At 41.8% G+C, this 17,665-nt stretch overlaps 1 protein-coding gene across 1 annotated transcript in view; it reads left to right on the top strand.

The window, feature by feature from the left end:
• The window catches only part of IQCM (IQ motif containing M), a 255,448-nt gene that overhangs the window by 160,293 nt on the left and 77,490 nt on the right, over positions 1-17,665 (top strand). The window contains exon 11 of the mRNA XM_053256944.1: positions 4,292-4,426. Within this exon, the coding sequence (XP_053112919.1) occupies positions 4,292-4,426 (135 nt within the window). The remainder of the gene's footprint in view (positions 1-4,291; positions 4,427-17,665) is intronic.

The following is a 17,665-nucleotide window of genomic DNA, read 5'->3' as shown; positions in this document are numbered from 1 at the left end:
CCGTGGCGGGGGGGGGGGCGCAATTTCAGTGCTTGCCCTGGGCGCCGTTTTCCCTAGTTACGCCTCTGGAGGAGTGACAGGCATATGAAGAGTTCAACAATATCCCCTTCTGACCTTCTGCTTCTTCACTGGAAATATTCTCTATCTAATCACTCTACTACATACATTCAACACTGAGAGGCACAAGTCTGCCATAGCCATGTATAGTTCTGTACTAACTGAACTCCAAGTTAAACACTAAGAGCGCTTTCTCATGACCAGCCCTACCTGGTTAGGGCAGTGCTTGCCTAGGTGGGGCTGGCTTTATGAACTGCCAGGGTCTATCCCAATCTCAATGGCCCTCTGTCGGGTAGCCCTGTTTTTGTACCCAGGTTAAAAGTGAGTTGAAGGCAGTGTGCATGCCCTCCTCACTTCTGGGTAATGTGAAAGCTCAGGCTGTTGGCAGTGGAGTGGCCTCACCTCTGTGCAGCATGGATCATGTAGGCATGTGGTGGTGTGCCAAGGGGAAAAAACATCAATCATAAGGGAGGAAGGGAGTTTCCACCCTGCCTTCCCTGCTGCCTGCCCACCTCACAGTCATGAGTATAGCCTATAAGTCTATGTGTAATGTCATATATCTGATAAAAGGCAGCAGAGACTCTGTAGATACAGTCTGTAGTAGTGAAGATGGTACTTGTGAAGAAACAGTAAAAGATATGTTTGACCGCTGACATTCTAAGGTTACATTGTTATGTTGTGGCACTCTGTTGGTAGGTTGCAAAGGGTAGATAATAGGGCTGTGGAGTCATGTCAGTCTACTGGCACATTAGACTTCACATCCCCTCTGTTGGGCATATCAGAAGGAGTTCTGCCATGACAGGAGGGACCCCCAACAATTGGAACTGACTAAAATCCCTCCTGTCATGGCAGAACTCTGTTACAGTTCTGACATGTCTGTGCAACCCAACCTCGCAGAAGAGAAGCAGCTTCTCAGCTGAGAGGTGGCTTCTCTTTCACATGGTTGGGATGTAAAAGTTAACTTTTACATCGTACCCAGGCAAGAAAAGCTGCCTATTACTTGGGAAGCTGCTTCTCTTTATCCAGGTTAAGATTCAAATGTTAAAGGAGTTTTCTCTTTGACCTATCTATCTATCTATCTATCTATCTATCTATCTATCTATCTATCACATTTATTCCAGCTGGGCAAACGAGAAAGCCCTTTCTCAGCTGAAAGGTGACTTCCTTTTGCTCCATTTAAAAAATCCGTTTTGATTGGATTTTAAAATTAGAAGGATTTCCCCTTTAACTTTTAAATCTAACTTCATGAAATAGAGGTTGCCTCTCAGCTTAGAAGCAGCTTCTCTTTGATGAGGTTCGGTCTAGCAGGTATGTTGGAACTCTGATAAAATTCTGCCACAATACGAAGGATTTTAGTCAGAGTTCTGACTGTCAGGACTGCCTCCTGTAATGTCGGAACTCCTTCTGTTAATGCTTAGTGGAGGGTATATTATGTCTGACATGCATATTAGACCGACATGACTGCATGGCCCTAGTAAATATCGCTGAACTACTGTGTTCCTGACCAAGTGGTTTTGCATCTTGTCTAACTAGTTAAAATCTCTTGGCCAAGAGTGGGGCAATGATGGTAATAGTAACATGGTCTGTGTAGGTGATTTCCCTCTCCATATTTTAGAATGTCCTGAATCTTAAAAATGCAGAATTCCTTCTGTGGGAATTAGTTTTAGATTTGGATAAATGTACTTATAGCTGTTGTACTAATAGTGCTACCTCAAACTCTGTAAATAAAATTTGCACATTGATATACTTCTATATTTTTGATATGTTGAAATACAATTACATTCTTAAGTTTAAAGCAAAAACTGTTTCTTTGGGAATTATTTTAACCTCTTTCACTATATATACTGGACCGTGATGTACAGAGGCATAATTAGGGAAAATAGCATCTAGGGCAAGCACTGAAATTGCGCCCCTGTCCACCCATCTTTCAGATAACTTTACCATAATATCAGCTCAAAAATACAAGTTCAGACACTTTCAGGAGAAACAGGTTGTAAGCAACACACACATGCATACACACACCCACACACACCCACACATGTGACACATATGTGCCAGTTGCCTTCCCAAGGAAACACATTCATGTGCTGGGCATGCCTCCACAGAGCTAAGAAGTGAAAGCTCTCTTTAGCAAATGCTCTGCCACCTCAGCACACCTCACTACAGGTTGCTGCCTCCAAGAAATTCAGGGATGGGTTTTTTTCTGTCCAAACAGCTTTTGACTTAAAGGGAGATGGCTGCAATGGGCCCCAAACAATCTGAAATTATCCAGCAACTTACAATAGGCTTGGACCCAGCAGCCTGATCAAGAAGAAGGCAGAAGTTGCAACTAGCCACAGAACAGCAAAACAGTGTGATATTCAGTTTTTGTTTTGTTTTGTTAAAACACCACACAAGTTAAAGGCAGGCACTTTCCAAGTTTGAAATCTCACAAACCTTATAATCAGATTGCTTGACAAATATTCAGATAAAGATAGAACTCTGTATAGAGAACATCATGCGAGTGAATATTTCTATTTTATTCCTTGCCTCTCCCCCCACCCTTCAGTTTTGCCAGCTTACAAGGTATTAAACCAACACTGTATTTTTAAGGGATGTTTTATGACATTTATATCTGTTTTTTAAATGCTCAGGTCCCTTGCCAACTACTTTGCATTCTTCTGACTCTATAAATCAAGGAAAAATCTAGACTTGGGTCTTGCAGAGGCCATTTGAGCATGTGTGGTGGCCATTTTTGTTTTCAGCAGCCTTTTTTTTAAATTAAAAAAATGGCTGCTGCACATGCTCAAATGGTCCCTGCGAGGTCCTATGCCTTGCCAGACCTCGCAGAGGCCTTTTGAGCATGTGCGGCGGCCTCCAAAATGGCCACCACACTGATGTTTGTAGGCCCAAACAGGTCTGAAAATTAGTCCGAGACAGGCTGCAGCAGTGATCTAAGAGGCTGGTGGGGGAAGGGGAAACCTTTGCAGACCTCCCCTCCACGGCCATTAGGAAGCCCCCCGAAGGGGCTACAGGTTAATTTTTTTTTAAAAAATCCATGAATTAGGGAGGGTGGGGGCAGCATGGCACTGGCGCCCCCCCAGTGGCACCTAGGGCACATGCCCTGGCTGACCCCCTGCTAGTTTCGCCTATGGTGATGTAGTATCTGGCTCTCAGTTAGGGATTTGCCTGGGTTCAGCTGCTACTGCTGACACCAAAAGGAGGAATGATATCAACACTGTAAGTAGTTTTTTGAATTGTATCCTTAATTTTTCTTGAACCAGTTCTAGAAGGTTTTTTTTTTTTAAATCCAAAATCTTTCAAATTCCAGTCTATCAGACATCAGAGATGAAATAAAAATGATTGTACATGCTTTATGTATTTATCCCTAATGGACTCATAACCTGATTGCTTTTAAAACAAATATAGTTTGATTTTGCTTTGTTTGATCTTTCGTGTAGACATGGCACCAACTTCAGGGTTCAAATGTTTTAAGAACAATGTTGACATTATATCAAATTTGGATCTACGTTAAGTTCATAGGCATATTCCATTTGCCCCAATTTTGAAACTAAAAAAGTGCTGTAAGGACAAGACCAAAATATATCAGCATTGACACCTCCAACTGACTGCAAATTATAAATGTGTTTCAAACCTGCAGATGTCAAGTAGTAGCAAAACTGAAGTTTGTAGTAACTTGCTTTCAAATTGGCACAGATCAAGTTTTCCCCACTTTTCTCCATATCCAATCCCACTCTTTCTGTAACATCCCAATGTCTTCTTTCCATTCATACAGAAAGGTTGATGGTTTGGTATTCATTGTTAACAAAGCTAAATAGATATTCATTTTAGTGACTGACATCTAGATGAACAAAGCACTGGTGCAGAAAATATAAAGCATGTGCTAAGTGGGAGGGGCAATTGCAATTGCTCTCCTCTTCCCTCTGATGCCTATTGTTACTCCTGAAAATATGTCCCTGAGGGCTATCTGACTCATAGAGACATATTTTCAAGAGTCACAGTTGGCTTTGGAGGGAAGGGGAGATTGTGATGCCCCGGTAGTGTCTGCTCTGCATTTGCTGCACCAGCACTTGGTTAGTCTGGATCTCAACCTATGTTTTTAATCTTCTGTATATTTTGCTATTTTTCAAAATCCTGACCCTCTATCAAGTAAAAAGATAAAAAATATATATAGATTAAAAAACATTTTTAAAAATACCCTCTGTAATACAATTCTTTCCCCCCGATCTCCTAGTATATGAAACCATGTTTGCAAAGAGAGAGTTCTGGAAAGAGATGGATAAAAATGAACTGCCTAAATTTTTCAGAGACTGTGGCCGTTTCCCATCCACAGAGGAACTAAATACTACTATGAATTTGGTCTTGGCAGGTAAGAGATTTTATTCCATAGCAGTGAAGAAAAAAAATCTTAGGTTGCAATCATATACACATTTACTTGGAAGTAAATTGAACTTGGTGCTATACCATTGAACTTGGTGCTATAGACTTCCAAATAAACATGCTTAGAATTGGGTTCTCAGAGTGCTTTTTTCAGAGGCAATATAGAAAGCTAATAAAAGCTTGAAAAAATTTTTAGATGATGATGATGATGATGATGATAGTTACACACTACTTTGCAGTGAACAAGTTCTCAACATGGTTTACATAACAGAAGGTATGAAAGGAGCACTTGGTAGGCTCTGGTTGTTTTTTTCAGTGTGGCCCAGATCTTCAACTATGCTGCTGAGAAATTTGGAGGAGCTAGATGGTTTCCTTTCAAAGGAAGCATGAAAATGGTGATAAATATTTAAACTTGGTTTGTTTTTGCAAGTTAGTGTGTCACTTAACTAATACAATGCTCCCAACTGATTGTTTCAAATGCAGTAGGAAGTCAATACCCTTTAGTCATGGCAGTGTATGATTAGGAAGTTTTTCCTTGGTTTCCATGTGCAAAGCTAAACATTAGTAAAAGTTAGCCATCATTCCCAAAGTCTACCTCTGACTCACATATCCTAATGCTTTCCAGAAACCCTGATGCAGTTTAGATAAAATAAGGGGGGATTTTGCCTAAGTATCTATTCTTTTACTGTGCACTCCAGCCTTGAAGGTTTTCCAATATCAACCTTAGAACATAAGAATCAGGCCCTGCTGGATCAGGCCCAAGGCCTATCTAGTCCAGCATCCTGTTTCACACAGTGGCCCACCAGATGCCACTGGAAGCCACAAGCAGGAGTTGATGGCATGCCCTCTTTCCTTCTGTTACTCCCCTGCAACTGGTACTTTCCCTTACTTTTCAATGATACTGCATTTCTTTTCTGGGAACCACTAAAAAGGGAAAATAAGACATTGAGGTTGTTCACACAAGTGTCCTAGCCAGGTTTGGGAGCTGTGTGTGCTCCCAATTTTTGATTTTGTGGGAACAAATAACTAGGTTGGAGGAGGGAGAAGTGATTGTGTGGGAGACAGGAGCTGGGTAGGTTATCACCATCCTACTGGCTTTCAGACCCTGCATTTGACCAAGGTAGGAGGAAAAGCTGTCCCAACCAGCTCCTGTCTCTCACACAATCACTCCTCCCTCCTCCTACCTAGTTGTTTGCTCCAACACAACTGAAAATTGGCAGTGTGCACAGCACCCAACCTGGGTAGAATACTTGCCCTACCCAGCTTCCAGTTGTGTGAACAGCCTCATTTTCATTCAATTACATTTTTTAAATAAATACATCCCTAGGTTGAAACTGCTGTTTAAAAAGAAAGTAAGGAACTATTAGCCATCTTGGCTGGCTTCCTTTCCTCTCATTTAGGACTGAAGGAAGGACCTTTCTCTCTCTCTGAGTTTATTAGAATGTCTTTCAAAGACTTCAAGAAATAACCTCTAAGAAAGAAGCAGAAATACAAACAGAGAGTTTGTGTTAGATTATTTTGGGTGTTGTATATTAATTGTTTTCAATGTTTTCATAACTAATAAAAATAAAGAATTATATTTCTGGAGCTACAAAATCAATGCTAACTATGCATTACTTAATTCTGTACACTGGAAATTGTTGCCTTTGACCATAATGAATGATTTGATTTAGAACTGGCCTCATGTATAACAGATTAAGTATCTTAAGATGCAGGAAAGTAGGGATGTGCATGACCCAAAAATCACAGTTCCGTTCGATTTTGAATCAAATCCAAGCCGAACTGTGTGCAGTTCGGTTCAATTTCGAATTGAATCCAAGCTGAACTTTGTGCTGCCAAGCTGGATTGGTCGAACCAACTGGCCAGTCTGTTTGACTGAACTGGTTCTGTGGTTCGGTGGCTAATACTTGTAAAGGGGAATCCGGTGAGGATTTCCTTTTACAAGCACAGGGGGTAGGGGACCCTGGCTCCTGTAAAGGAGTGGTGGGGATGGCGGCAAGAGAGGCAGTAAAAAGGTCTGTGTACTGCCAAACATGCTGCCCGTGCAGTCACTCAGCCCCCAGTGCAGCCCATAGGTAAAGTGGGTGCGCTCCTCCCTCCTTTACCAAGCCACCTATTCGGCTGTGGCTTGGCTCTGGCATACGCGCATGCATGAAGGCCAGAACCAAGCCGCCACCAAGTGGGCAGTTTGGTAAAGGAGGGAGGAGTGTGCCCACTTTAACTATGGGCTGTGCCGGGGGGGGGGGGGCAAGTGGTGGGACAGGCAGCATGCTTGGTGGTAAATAGATCCTTTTACTGCCTCTCTCGCCACTGCCCCCAGCTGCCTGTTGGGTGCCAAACTGGTCTGCCCGAAACACCTCTGGTTTGGTCTGTGATTAAACCTCTGAACTGGCCCAGTTTGAGATGAACTAGTTTGGTGATGAACCGTTTGTGCAACTGGTATCAGTGTACCAGAACCAATCTCTATCAACTGGTACCAGTATCTATCATATACCTTATGACCTAATTAATGGTCCTCATTTAATGGTTATAGTTTTCATAAGGATCAGATGGAGATAATTCACAACACTGGACAGATTGGACAGTCTGGAATTATGTATGCTATTCTGCAACAGATACTGTTCATTTCATCCTGTATTTTAGGGTGTAATTATTGGTCCTAAAATACAGTTTGGAGGGGCCTTATCCCCTGAACATCCCAGCAGTTGCTCATAAGACTTGGTTGGTTTTCAAGATGCCACAACTTTTTCAATGTGTAAGATGTCTAGAGACCACATTAAGTGGCACAGTGGGGAAATGCTTGACTAACAAGCAGAAGTTTGCCGGTTCGAATCTCTGCTGGTATGTTTCCCAGTCTATGGGAAACACCTATATTGGGCAGCAGCGACATAGGAAGATGCTGAAAGGCATCATCTCATACTGCATGGAAGGAGGCAATGGTAAACCCCTCTTTTATTCTACCAAAGAAAACCACAGGGCTTTGTGGGTGCCAGGAGTCTAAATCGACTTGACAGCACCCTTTAAGATGTCTAAATAGTCAAACCTGATGATGGGAGTATTTCAGCATGGGTTCTTGAAGTAAGAAAATATACTGTCAGATATTATTGACCAAAGTTGTGTATAATGCGATAGAATCACCAAGACTAGAATCTTGTGACAGCCTTATAAAGTAGCTTATTTGTTATTGTAGATGACATGTAACCTTCAAAGTAGTATATAGCTGCATACAGAAAAAGCTTTGGGAATATAAAAATTTTCCCAAAGCTTTTCCCCACTTTCAATATGGAATGAACAACTTTGTCATATATTTTCATTTCAACTACTATTGCCTGTAGTGGTAAAAAAAGAAACAACAACCCCTGATTCCCCCCCCCCCATTCTTATTTAATTCTACCACAACCTTCTGCTCTCTGATCTTCCATTAACTCAGTGTCCTCACCTCCATCTGGGAGTCTGCTGCCAGTCATTCATTTTTCTCATAGCACTAACCATGATGCCACAACTTTCCCCAAATCTGCCCCTGCATCCAGCACAAATCTTCCTCCAAGGCCATGCCCCTACCTATCTCTCAACTCTAATATCTTATTACACTTCTGTCTATGGTCTTCCCTACTTCAGCTCCACCCTGAGCTGTCCAAAGGTCTGCTGTCCCTTCAAATGATGCTGCCTTTTCTCTTTTGTTTCCACCTATACTTGGAATTGCCTCCCAGCAGGCAGGCCAAGCACCTGTGGCATGACTTCTGTCCGAGGTGCACTTGGGTAATTTTGGAGCCTGGACCTAAAGATAGGTTGCAGACCTATCTGTTTGGCCTGGCCTTCCAGGGTTTTAAATGATTAACTGTTTTACATTGTTTTAAATTGTTGCCCTGATTTCCAGTGTTTTAAGCTGCTTAATTGGTTTTATTGTGTTATAATAGTTTGATTGTAATTGTTAATTTGTTTCAGTTGTTTTTATCATGCTGTAAACCACCCTGAGCCATTTTGGAAGGGTAGTATACAAATCAAATCAATCAATCAATCAATCAATCAAGGGCTTTGGAGGCCCACCCTTTGCTGGAATCCTCCCCCATTAAGCATCACTCCCCTACACACTGTGCCAAACACAGTATTTTCAACATGTGGGTTCTTGAGGGAACAAAGAGCAACTGAACTCACAAGAATGTAAGAATATAAAACAGGAATATTTATGCAAATATGCAGTAGCAGAAACATTTCAATACATAACATATTCCCATCCCACATATTTCTTTCCCCACTCCCCCCTCTGTCTCTAAAGCACCTGGCACAGATCATAATCACACTTAGCCACCTGGCACAGTGTGGATCAGCAGTGACCACACCACCCAGGACAGACTGAAGAGGATTTGGGGGGCCCAAGAGGGTGTGGAGGCCCTGGGCTTTGTCCCTGAAGTCCAGGCATAAGAGTGCCATTGCCTCCTGTGTTACTTCCTCCAAATCTACCCTTTCTGTGAAGCTTTTGGCACAGCTATACTTCTACTGTACCTAAGCATATGTAGGTGTAACGGAAATAATCATGCTCTCTTCCCTTGTTTACCCCATTTCTATTTTCTTCCTTTTCCTCTGTTGCCTTCTTTGTGTCAATAGCTAGATTGTAAGCTTTTGGGGACATGATGGTGTTATATAAATGATAATAACCTGGGGACAGTCTACACCGGCAGCAGAAGGTGGTGGTGGTAGAATTTTGAGAGTAAAATGGACTGTACCACTTCAGACCGCAACTGGGGAATATAACTTTGAATGCTTCCCTGTATGGAACACACACCCCAAATAGAAAATATCCCAAATAGAGAGAGTTTCTAGCCAGTTTTTTTTTTTTTTTTGCCTGCTTTGTTATTTTTCCCTTTGAAGGGAATGTTTAAAATAAGAGTGTGATGGATGGAGACTGATCTGAGGTTTTGTCATCTTAAGTAGTTCAATTTTTTTTCTGGTGCTCCCAACCCTCCATGGTAAATAGTAGCTGTGTATGTGTTTAAATTCTTGTGTGTTTCTCTCTGTTGCAAACAGCAGGAAGTCTGTTACACTCTTTACCTTGATCAGGTCTTGTCAAGAAATGTGTATTCTCCTGTTGCCATGAAGAAGTTCTTCTCACTCCCAAGCTCTAGTGTGTGACATCATTCGTACCTTGGATATGCATAAGAAAAGCAGTTGAGTATGTTGCTAAAATGCTATCCATCTTGCTATTGAGATTTCCCCCCACCCCCGATCACAGTTAGATGTTCAGTTAATTCATTGCAGCTGTGATATGAATTTATCAAAAGCTAATTTTGTAATTTAAGGGAGCCCTGATTACTCCCCTTAAATGTTGGTTTACACTACATATAAAGGGGGTAGATATGAAAAAAGGAGTTTCTTTGTTGGCTTCTATGTAGAGAATCCCAGCATTGACCTCATGATGACAGTTCTCTGCAAAACATCAAAATGTTTTTGGTGATCATTCCTGCTTTATCCATTTCTTATTGCCCCAAGTTCTCTCTTGTGCAAGTCCTCAGTCCTCAGAGGACTTGTCAGCTACTCATTGGTTAATGTCTCAAAAGTGGGTGGAACACTCTCTGCTGGCCCAGTATTAAAGGGCAGATCAAGTTGAACCCCTGGCCATGGAGTAAGCATCTTAGGTTTGCTTCTTTGTTCCTGAAGTAACATCAAATATTCTGAATGTTTTTGAATGTTTTAGTGGAAACTCTGAGGATGGAAGGCAAGGAAGATGGGGAAAACCCTATGTAGTCTCATGTCCAACATAAGAAAATCATTAAAAATGTAATCTTTCACCTGCAGTCTAAAATGATGCATTTCAGCATCATGCCACCTTATTAGGTATAGACTACACTGAGAAAGAAAGACAAACAGCAAATAATAGATTTAGGTTATAACAGCTGCTCAATAGCAACTTCTAATGCATCCATATTTTGATGATACAAATTCTGTACTCCTACAGTGGAGATGTGGTTGAATATATTAACATGACCACACCTTATCCACATAGGGAAGACACTCTCATCCACCCAACCGACTCAGCCATACCAGCTCATGTCCAACCCTGAACATGGGAATACAACACCCCCAATACTGTTCTTTATTCCTTAACACTATTTCATGACTAAGAAGGAGAGTGGTGATCAGATAGAAAAGATGCATGTAATCAGACTTTCCCATGTAGTTGCAGTATCCATGCAAGTAATGCAGCCACATGGATAGCATCATGGGGGAGCAGCTCCTGTAGAGTTTGGTGTGTGTGTGATCAGGGTGGTGGAGGCATCTGTTCATCCCAGGGATGTGCACAAAATGCGATTCGAGTAGTGAATAGCAGTACATCCCCCATACCTTTAACAGGGAGGAGAACAGGTCCCATACCTGCTCCTCTGCCACTCGCCACCACAGGAAGTTCAGTGGTGCTCCCTCAGCTGTCATTGTGTGCCAGCAGGGCATCTCCCAGCTGCCCTCACATGATGCTGGCATGAACATGGCTTCCGCATATGCGTGGTGGCCATTTGCATGATCAGCATGGTTGCACATTCATTAGCACAGTTGCACAAGCGCTGAGGCCATGTGCATGCTGGCACTGCACTATGGAGCTGGGAGATGCCTGCTGGTGCATGATGATAGCTGGAGGGAGCACCATCAAACTTCCTGTGGCCGTGGGCAGCAGAGGAGCAGGTATGGACTTATTATCTTCCTTGTTAAAGGTGCAGAGGATGTGCTGCGATTCACTAATTGAATGGCATTTCATGCACATTCCTAGTTCATCTTCCTCAAATGGTGAGAATTCCATTACAAGTTTTCTAGGATCACTTTCTTTCAATATAATATTCCTATGTTTTAGGAAAATCTGCTTATTTACACATTTATGGGCTGAGAAGGAATATATGAACAGTTATTGCCAGCGCGTAGTAATTTTATTTTAGCCATTCCAGTATAGTAATCCTACTTCAGCCACAGGCACTCAACTCTGTCACTGAAATCAATGAGATATGCACTCCAATCTGATTCAGCCCTGAGTTCAATAGAGCTTACTCCTAAATAAGTGTACATATGATTGCAGTCTTTAAAAACAACAACAACAACAAAACCACACCCCATAAGAACATAAGAACAGCCCTGCTGGATCAGGCTCAAGGCCCATCTAGTCCAACATCCTGTTTCGCACAGTGGCCCACCAGATGCCACTGGAAGCCACAGGCAGAAGTTGAGGGCATGCCCTCTCTCCTGCCATTACTCCCCTGCTACTGGTACTCAGAGGCACACCCTTGAGGCTGGAGGTGGCCCACAGCCCTCTGACTAGTAGCCATTGATAGACCTTTCCTCCATGAAGTCATCCAAACCCCTCTTAAAGCCATCCAGGTTGTTGGCCGTCACCACATCCTGTGGCAGAGAGTTCCACAAGTGGATCACGTGTTGTGATCACCCCAACTTTGGCTATATCATGTTCAATGTCAGTAGCACAAAAGTTCTTTTGCCCATTTGGGCAAAATATCTACATAATTTATATGTTTTGATTATTTTTATTGAGGGATTATTAATCAGAAGATTTAGTCAAAGAGACTTCAGGTCAAGTACTCTTCTGCTGCTTTGGGGATTTGTTTAATTTTCTTCCAGCCATGACTTTAAAGGCTGTTTAGGAACTGTAGCTTGGATTTCTTTCTAGCAGCCTTGGTTGCTTTCCATCACAATCTCTGTGTTGTCTTTTTTAAAAATATGCAGGCTAACTCCCTGGAGACTTGTTTAAACGAGCTAATGTTCCCTTTGGCACTAAAATCTACTTACCTTAACTGACTTCTGTTATACTTCAACCTGATTTTTGGTGTCACAATGGTAATGTTAATTGTAGCATCTCAAAGGCTCTTAGTATTCATTAAATATTTGATTTACATTTTCTAACAAGGTTTTTGGAATGCAGGAACAGGAAGCCCATCCTCTGCCATGATTCCCACTACTATCTCCTTCATTAACATTGTGAATTATTTTTTCTAAAATAATTAAAATCTGTAATTGAATACACTAAAATAATTCTGGAAAATTAGTTTAATTATTCCACATGTTCTATTGGGAAACATAACATCATTTATTATAAGTGAATGGATAAATGTGTGTTTTTAAAAAAATCCCACTTGTGTTTCATTTGATTTTTAGCCTACTTTGCAGTAGGCTTATGAGATTACCCAGCATTCTGTCCATGTGTCTCTGTGTGCCCCCCCTCCCATCAACTTCTCAATGCCTGGACCAATATCAACCAAATTGGGTCAGGTTTCAGGGTCACATAGGGACACCTCAACAGTGTAATTTGTGGTGATTTCATCCACCCCAATTCAAGATGGTGGACGCATAAACTTTTGAGGTGCATGTGGGCTAACTTGTGGACCATCTAACTGATTTGAACCAAATTTGGTACAGTTGTAGTGAATGACACACAGGGACACCACAATGGTGTAGCCTGTGATAACATCATCCACCCCAATTCAAGATGGCAGATGTATAGACATTTGAGGTGCAAATGGGCTAACTTTTGAACCTCCTAAAAGATTTGAACCAAATTTGCTACAGCAGTACGGACACAGAGGGACACCTCAATGGCATCCAATTTAGACCAAATTTAGTCCAGTTCTAGGGATAGTGAAAGGAAAGAAGGCAGATTAGTTCTTACTAGAAAGTTATCATAAAAGAGGTCCTAGATCATTCTGCTTATCTGGGAAGAATGCTCCGGCTGATATTGTTTTGGTTACAAATCTGAGAAATCTGGGTTCCAGTTCTGCCTCAGCCATAAACATCTTACCTTTTCCACCAAATATTGAAATATCCAAATATCTTCACATATCCCTCTAATCAGGGATGTAGTGCTGCAGGGATGCAGTCCTGGTACTTCTATTTTTGCTCCAGGATCTCATCAGGGATGCAAAGCAGTAAAAAGAAGAAGAAGGGAGCAATTTTGTCTTTCTTGTCACTCATCCTGTCTTTTTTACAGCAGTTCCGACACCCATGGTCCTTTCTCCTGTTGGAGCTAAGACCCTGGCAGCATCAGCTCTCAGCTGCAATGTCTCATAGTGACCACTGGGGGGTTTAGGGTCATGGATAAAAGTGCGGATTCCTCCCCTCTTTGTTTTTCCAGTGTTAGTCTCCATTTTGTCTCTCCAGAGACGGCTGTTTGTCTTAGTCTCCCTGTCCTTTCAGCCTTAAGCTCAGCTTCCCACTCCTTTTGTAACTTCTAAATAAATCCTTGTTCTTCAGACTTATAGAACTGTCTCAAGACCTCTTGCTTTGCTGCTTTCTCACCAAACTGGTTTTGTTCTGCTATTTGGGGACTGAACTGCCATTCTTCCCCTACATCTCCTTCCATCTATTGCTTGGCTAAGCAAGCAATAATCTCCTTCCTGCCTCCATAATAGTTAGCCCTTTGCTTTCTAAATGGAAATAATATGCTGCTTTTGCTATCCCAACAGTTTGTAACATAACTGAATATCAGACTACAATTGATTTTATTACCATCCCTCCTGTCTTCTGTTACAAGGCATATCCTCTACCCTTTGTGGTTGACAACCCAAACTGCTCTTCTGGGTCAATAATCATATGAGTTTCAAGCTCTGTAGAATTAAGATACTATCCTTGACCTTGTAATACAACCCCCAAATTATTGCTTCTAAGTGGAGTATGTGGTCATGAGGTACGGCCATTGGGGTGGTCATGGCTGTTGAGGTGAGGGCTGTCATGGAGAGTGCCTACATTTCTGAATGTGCAAATACACCACTGCTTGCAATGTCTCCTAACAGACTGCAATTGTCAGATTTCTCCTCACTCCTTTTTTTTATTTTTTATGGTGCCTTGAAAGTAGAGTAGATGTAATTCCAATTACTGGGATCTTAAAGACAAACATCCTAGGTAAGTATACAGAACACAAGGGGATTTCATTTGCTAGAGCAATTATAAATTGAATGTGCATCCCAAGGCATATCTAAAACACACCAGAGCATAGATCCTGCCTATCTTCACTGGATTGCTTTCCATGTGTATCTCCAACCACTCAAATACATGTACTATACATATAGATAGTCTCAGTATGCATGACCTCTCTTTTTGAGCGAAAAATAAAGGTTAACATTTGGTCTCCCTTCAAAGCATGTATTACACAATATCCATGGAAGAAGGGGAACATCTCCCTACTCTTCCACCACAAAAAGAGAATTTCCCAGCCAGGTAAGCATGCAAATAAACCCTTAGTGGAGAGAAATCCCAAGATGTAGATCTTCCTAATAACTACTGCCCAAAACTCTACACTAAAAAATTCTTTATCAGTGAGTGGATTCCTTAAGCATACGGTAATTTATGTCAAGAAATAGATGCCAACTTTTCTGGCTGGGCAACTTCCATAGCTTGAGTCATTTCCATTTTTTGGCAGAATGCCTACATCTTTAAGAGCTGTCTGACATACAGATATTTAATTGGTGAACCTTCTCAGTCCATCAAGATAAAACTGATGAGGAGAGCTTTATACCATACTAAGTAGGCAAAGAGGCAACCTCCAAAGTGATTCTATTTAGCAGGGGGAGAGCAACTGCCCAGTTGCAGCAAAGCACTCCTCCAGAGGCAATTGTTGGTGTCTCCCTTGTGTTTATTCTTAGACTGTGACCCCTTTGGGAACAGGGAACCACCTTATTATTATTAGTATTCATTTTATGTATAAACCCCTTTGCTATTTTTTTCATTGAAAAGCAGTATAGAAATTATAGTAGTAGTATGAGCCACCTAATGGTGCAGTGGGGAAATGACTTTACTAGCAAGCCAGAGGTTGCCGGTTCGAATCCCTGCTGGTATGTTTCCCAGACTATGGGAAACACCTATATCAGGCAGCAGCAATATAGGAAGATGCTAGAAGGCATAATCTCAGACTGCGCAGGAGATGGCAATGGTAAACCCCTCCTGTATTCTACCAAAGACAACCACAGGGCTCTGTGGTTGCCAGGAGTCGACACTGACTTGGCGGCACAACTTTACCTTTAGTAGTAGTATGGGTGCTAATTTTCTGCATATATCAGGCAGCTGTTAAAAGCACAGGAGCGCAGTTAGAAAAAAAGTTAGCAACGCTAATCATAGTCTTTTGGTTTACAACACTATTATAGTATTTACTTGAATAGAAGATGACCCTGAATTTAAGACAAACCCCCTTACACACCAGAGGTTAAAAACATGTTATACCTGTATTTACCCAAATGGAACAGCATTCTCAGTTTAAGATGACCCCCCCCCGCGCTATTTCAGACATTAACGAACTTGGGGGGAAACTAGTCTTGGATTCAGATAAATACAGTAATGCTTTTGAAATTATTGAGTTATCAAAAATGGCTTTGAAAAATCTCACTCAGGCAGCATGAAAATATATATTTCCTTACTTGCTACAGGGTTATACTAGGGGTGTGCATGGAACTAATTACTGTAATTCGGTTCAAATTTGAGCCGAATTCAAACTGGACCACTGGTCCATGAGCCCCCAGTTCAGCTCAAGGGTCAAACCCGATCAGACCATTTCAAAACCAGATTGATTTGGTTCGAGAGGTATGCAGTGAAGATTCACCTTTAAAAGCAAAGGGGAGAACCTTGCCTTTAAAATACTTCTAATGGTGGCCAGGGTGGTGGTGAGAGGTCACCTTACTACCGGCCATGGCTCTTCTTAACTCCAGACTGGATCTGGCGCTCTCAGCAGCACAGTCCCATCCCTGCCACTGTGCATGTGTGGAGGCCAGAACTGGACCATGCTGTTGGGAGTGCTGGACCTGATCTGGAGTTTAGAGGAGCCACCGGTGGTGGTAAGGTGACCTCTTGCCATGTTCCTGGCTGCCATCAGAAGTATTTTAAAGAGAGGTTCCCCCCCTGCCTTGCTTGTAAAGGGCAAATCACCGGATTCCCTTTTACAAGCACACCCCTTGAGCCACCGAACCAGTTCCAAACCAGTTCCATTCAAAGTGGTGTCCATTCGGTCTGAACTTGGACCAGCTCCCCCTTTTTGGGCGCCGGTCTAGTTTGAGTTCAAACCAGTTGAACTGGCCTGGTTTGAATTGTACTGGGTTTGAATAGAACTGGTTCTGCACATCTTCAGTTTACCACTTTTTTTTTTTTTTTTTTTTGGCCAAGGCACTCAAGGTGCTTTACAAGTTGATATAACAGCATACAATCTAATAGGCAGAATACAGTAGGACAGAAAGGGATAGTGAAGAAAGCAATAAATAAATAAATACATCCAGGTACCATTTCTTAACATAATATCCTATTTATTTTAAAATATTTTACCTCCAATAGTGCCTCAAAGCAGCTTACACTGTAAAATGCTTACCCAGCTTACACAGTAAAAACATAAAACAGTATGTTTGAAAAATTTAAACTTAGCTACAGAAAACAAAATGCCACAGCTCTATAATCCATAATTATAGAGCAACAGAGATAAATCCCAGAGATCAACAGTTTACGTTATCCCAAAGATCATTCACCTTATCCCAAACCAAATGGTTTAAGAAGTAGCCATGTCTTCACCAAACACCAGAAGAAGCGTAAGATGGAAGCCAAATGGCCCTCCAGTGGGAAGGAGTTCCACAGTATCAGAGCCTCCACTGCAAAATCCCTGCTCCTTGTTGATCACCAACCACCTCCTTAGACACTGGCATCCAGAGTGGAGTCTCATATAATTACTATAATGAGTAGGTAGAATGGCCATTGAGTACTAGGAAGAGAGGTGCCAAATAACAAAGTCCCAGCCAAGCCAATGGAGTGAACTTTGTTGTGTCATCTCTCTCCCAAATTCAGCCAGTTAGAATGACCAGTTCTAGGAAGGGAGGAGTCAAGTGGATGTTAATCCCAACAGCCAGTTAAGTGGACCTTGCTATCTTGTCCCTTCTTCTGATGCAGCCAGGTGGGATGTGTTAATGACAGTTCATAGAGACAATTCTGAGAGGAGAGAACCAAATGGCACTTGGTCAAAGACAAGTTGATAATTTTAATCCAATTCTAGTCCAGGTAACTAGTCTCACATAATAATTAGCTGTAGATGAGATGCGGATCCGTATTTGCATTAATGTTTTCATCTAGCCAATTTGATAGCTCTTAGGTGGCTAGCATCATGGGGATATGCACACGTTTGCCCTGGATTGCAGCAAATGATTTTTTTTTAACCAACTATTGTGTGACACCCAAATGATTTTCTTGTTCTACTAGATGTAATGCAGTAATGCAGCTT

Source organism: Hemicordylus capensis, chromosome 5, assembly GCF_027244095.1.
Source record: "Hemicordylus capensis ecotype Gifberg chromosome 5, rHemCap1.1.pri, whole genome shotgun sequence".
Lineage (NCBI taxonomy): Eukaryota > Metazoa > Chordata > Lepidosauria > Squamata > Cordylidae > Hemicordylus > Hemicordylus capensis.
The sequence above is the reverse complement of the archived record's forward strand: the minus strand, read 5'-3'. Positions and strand labels throughout refer to the sequence as shown.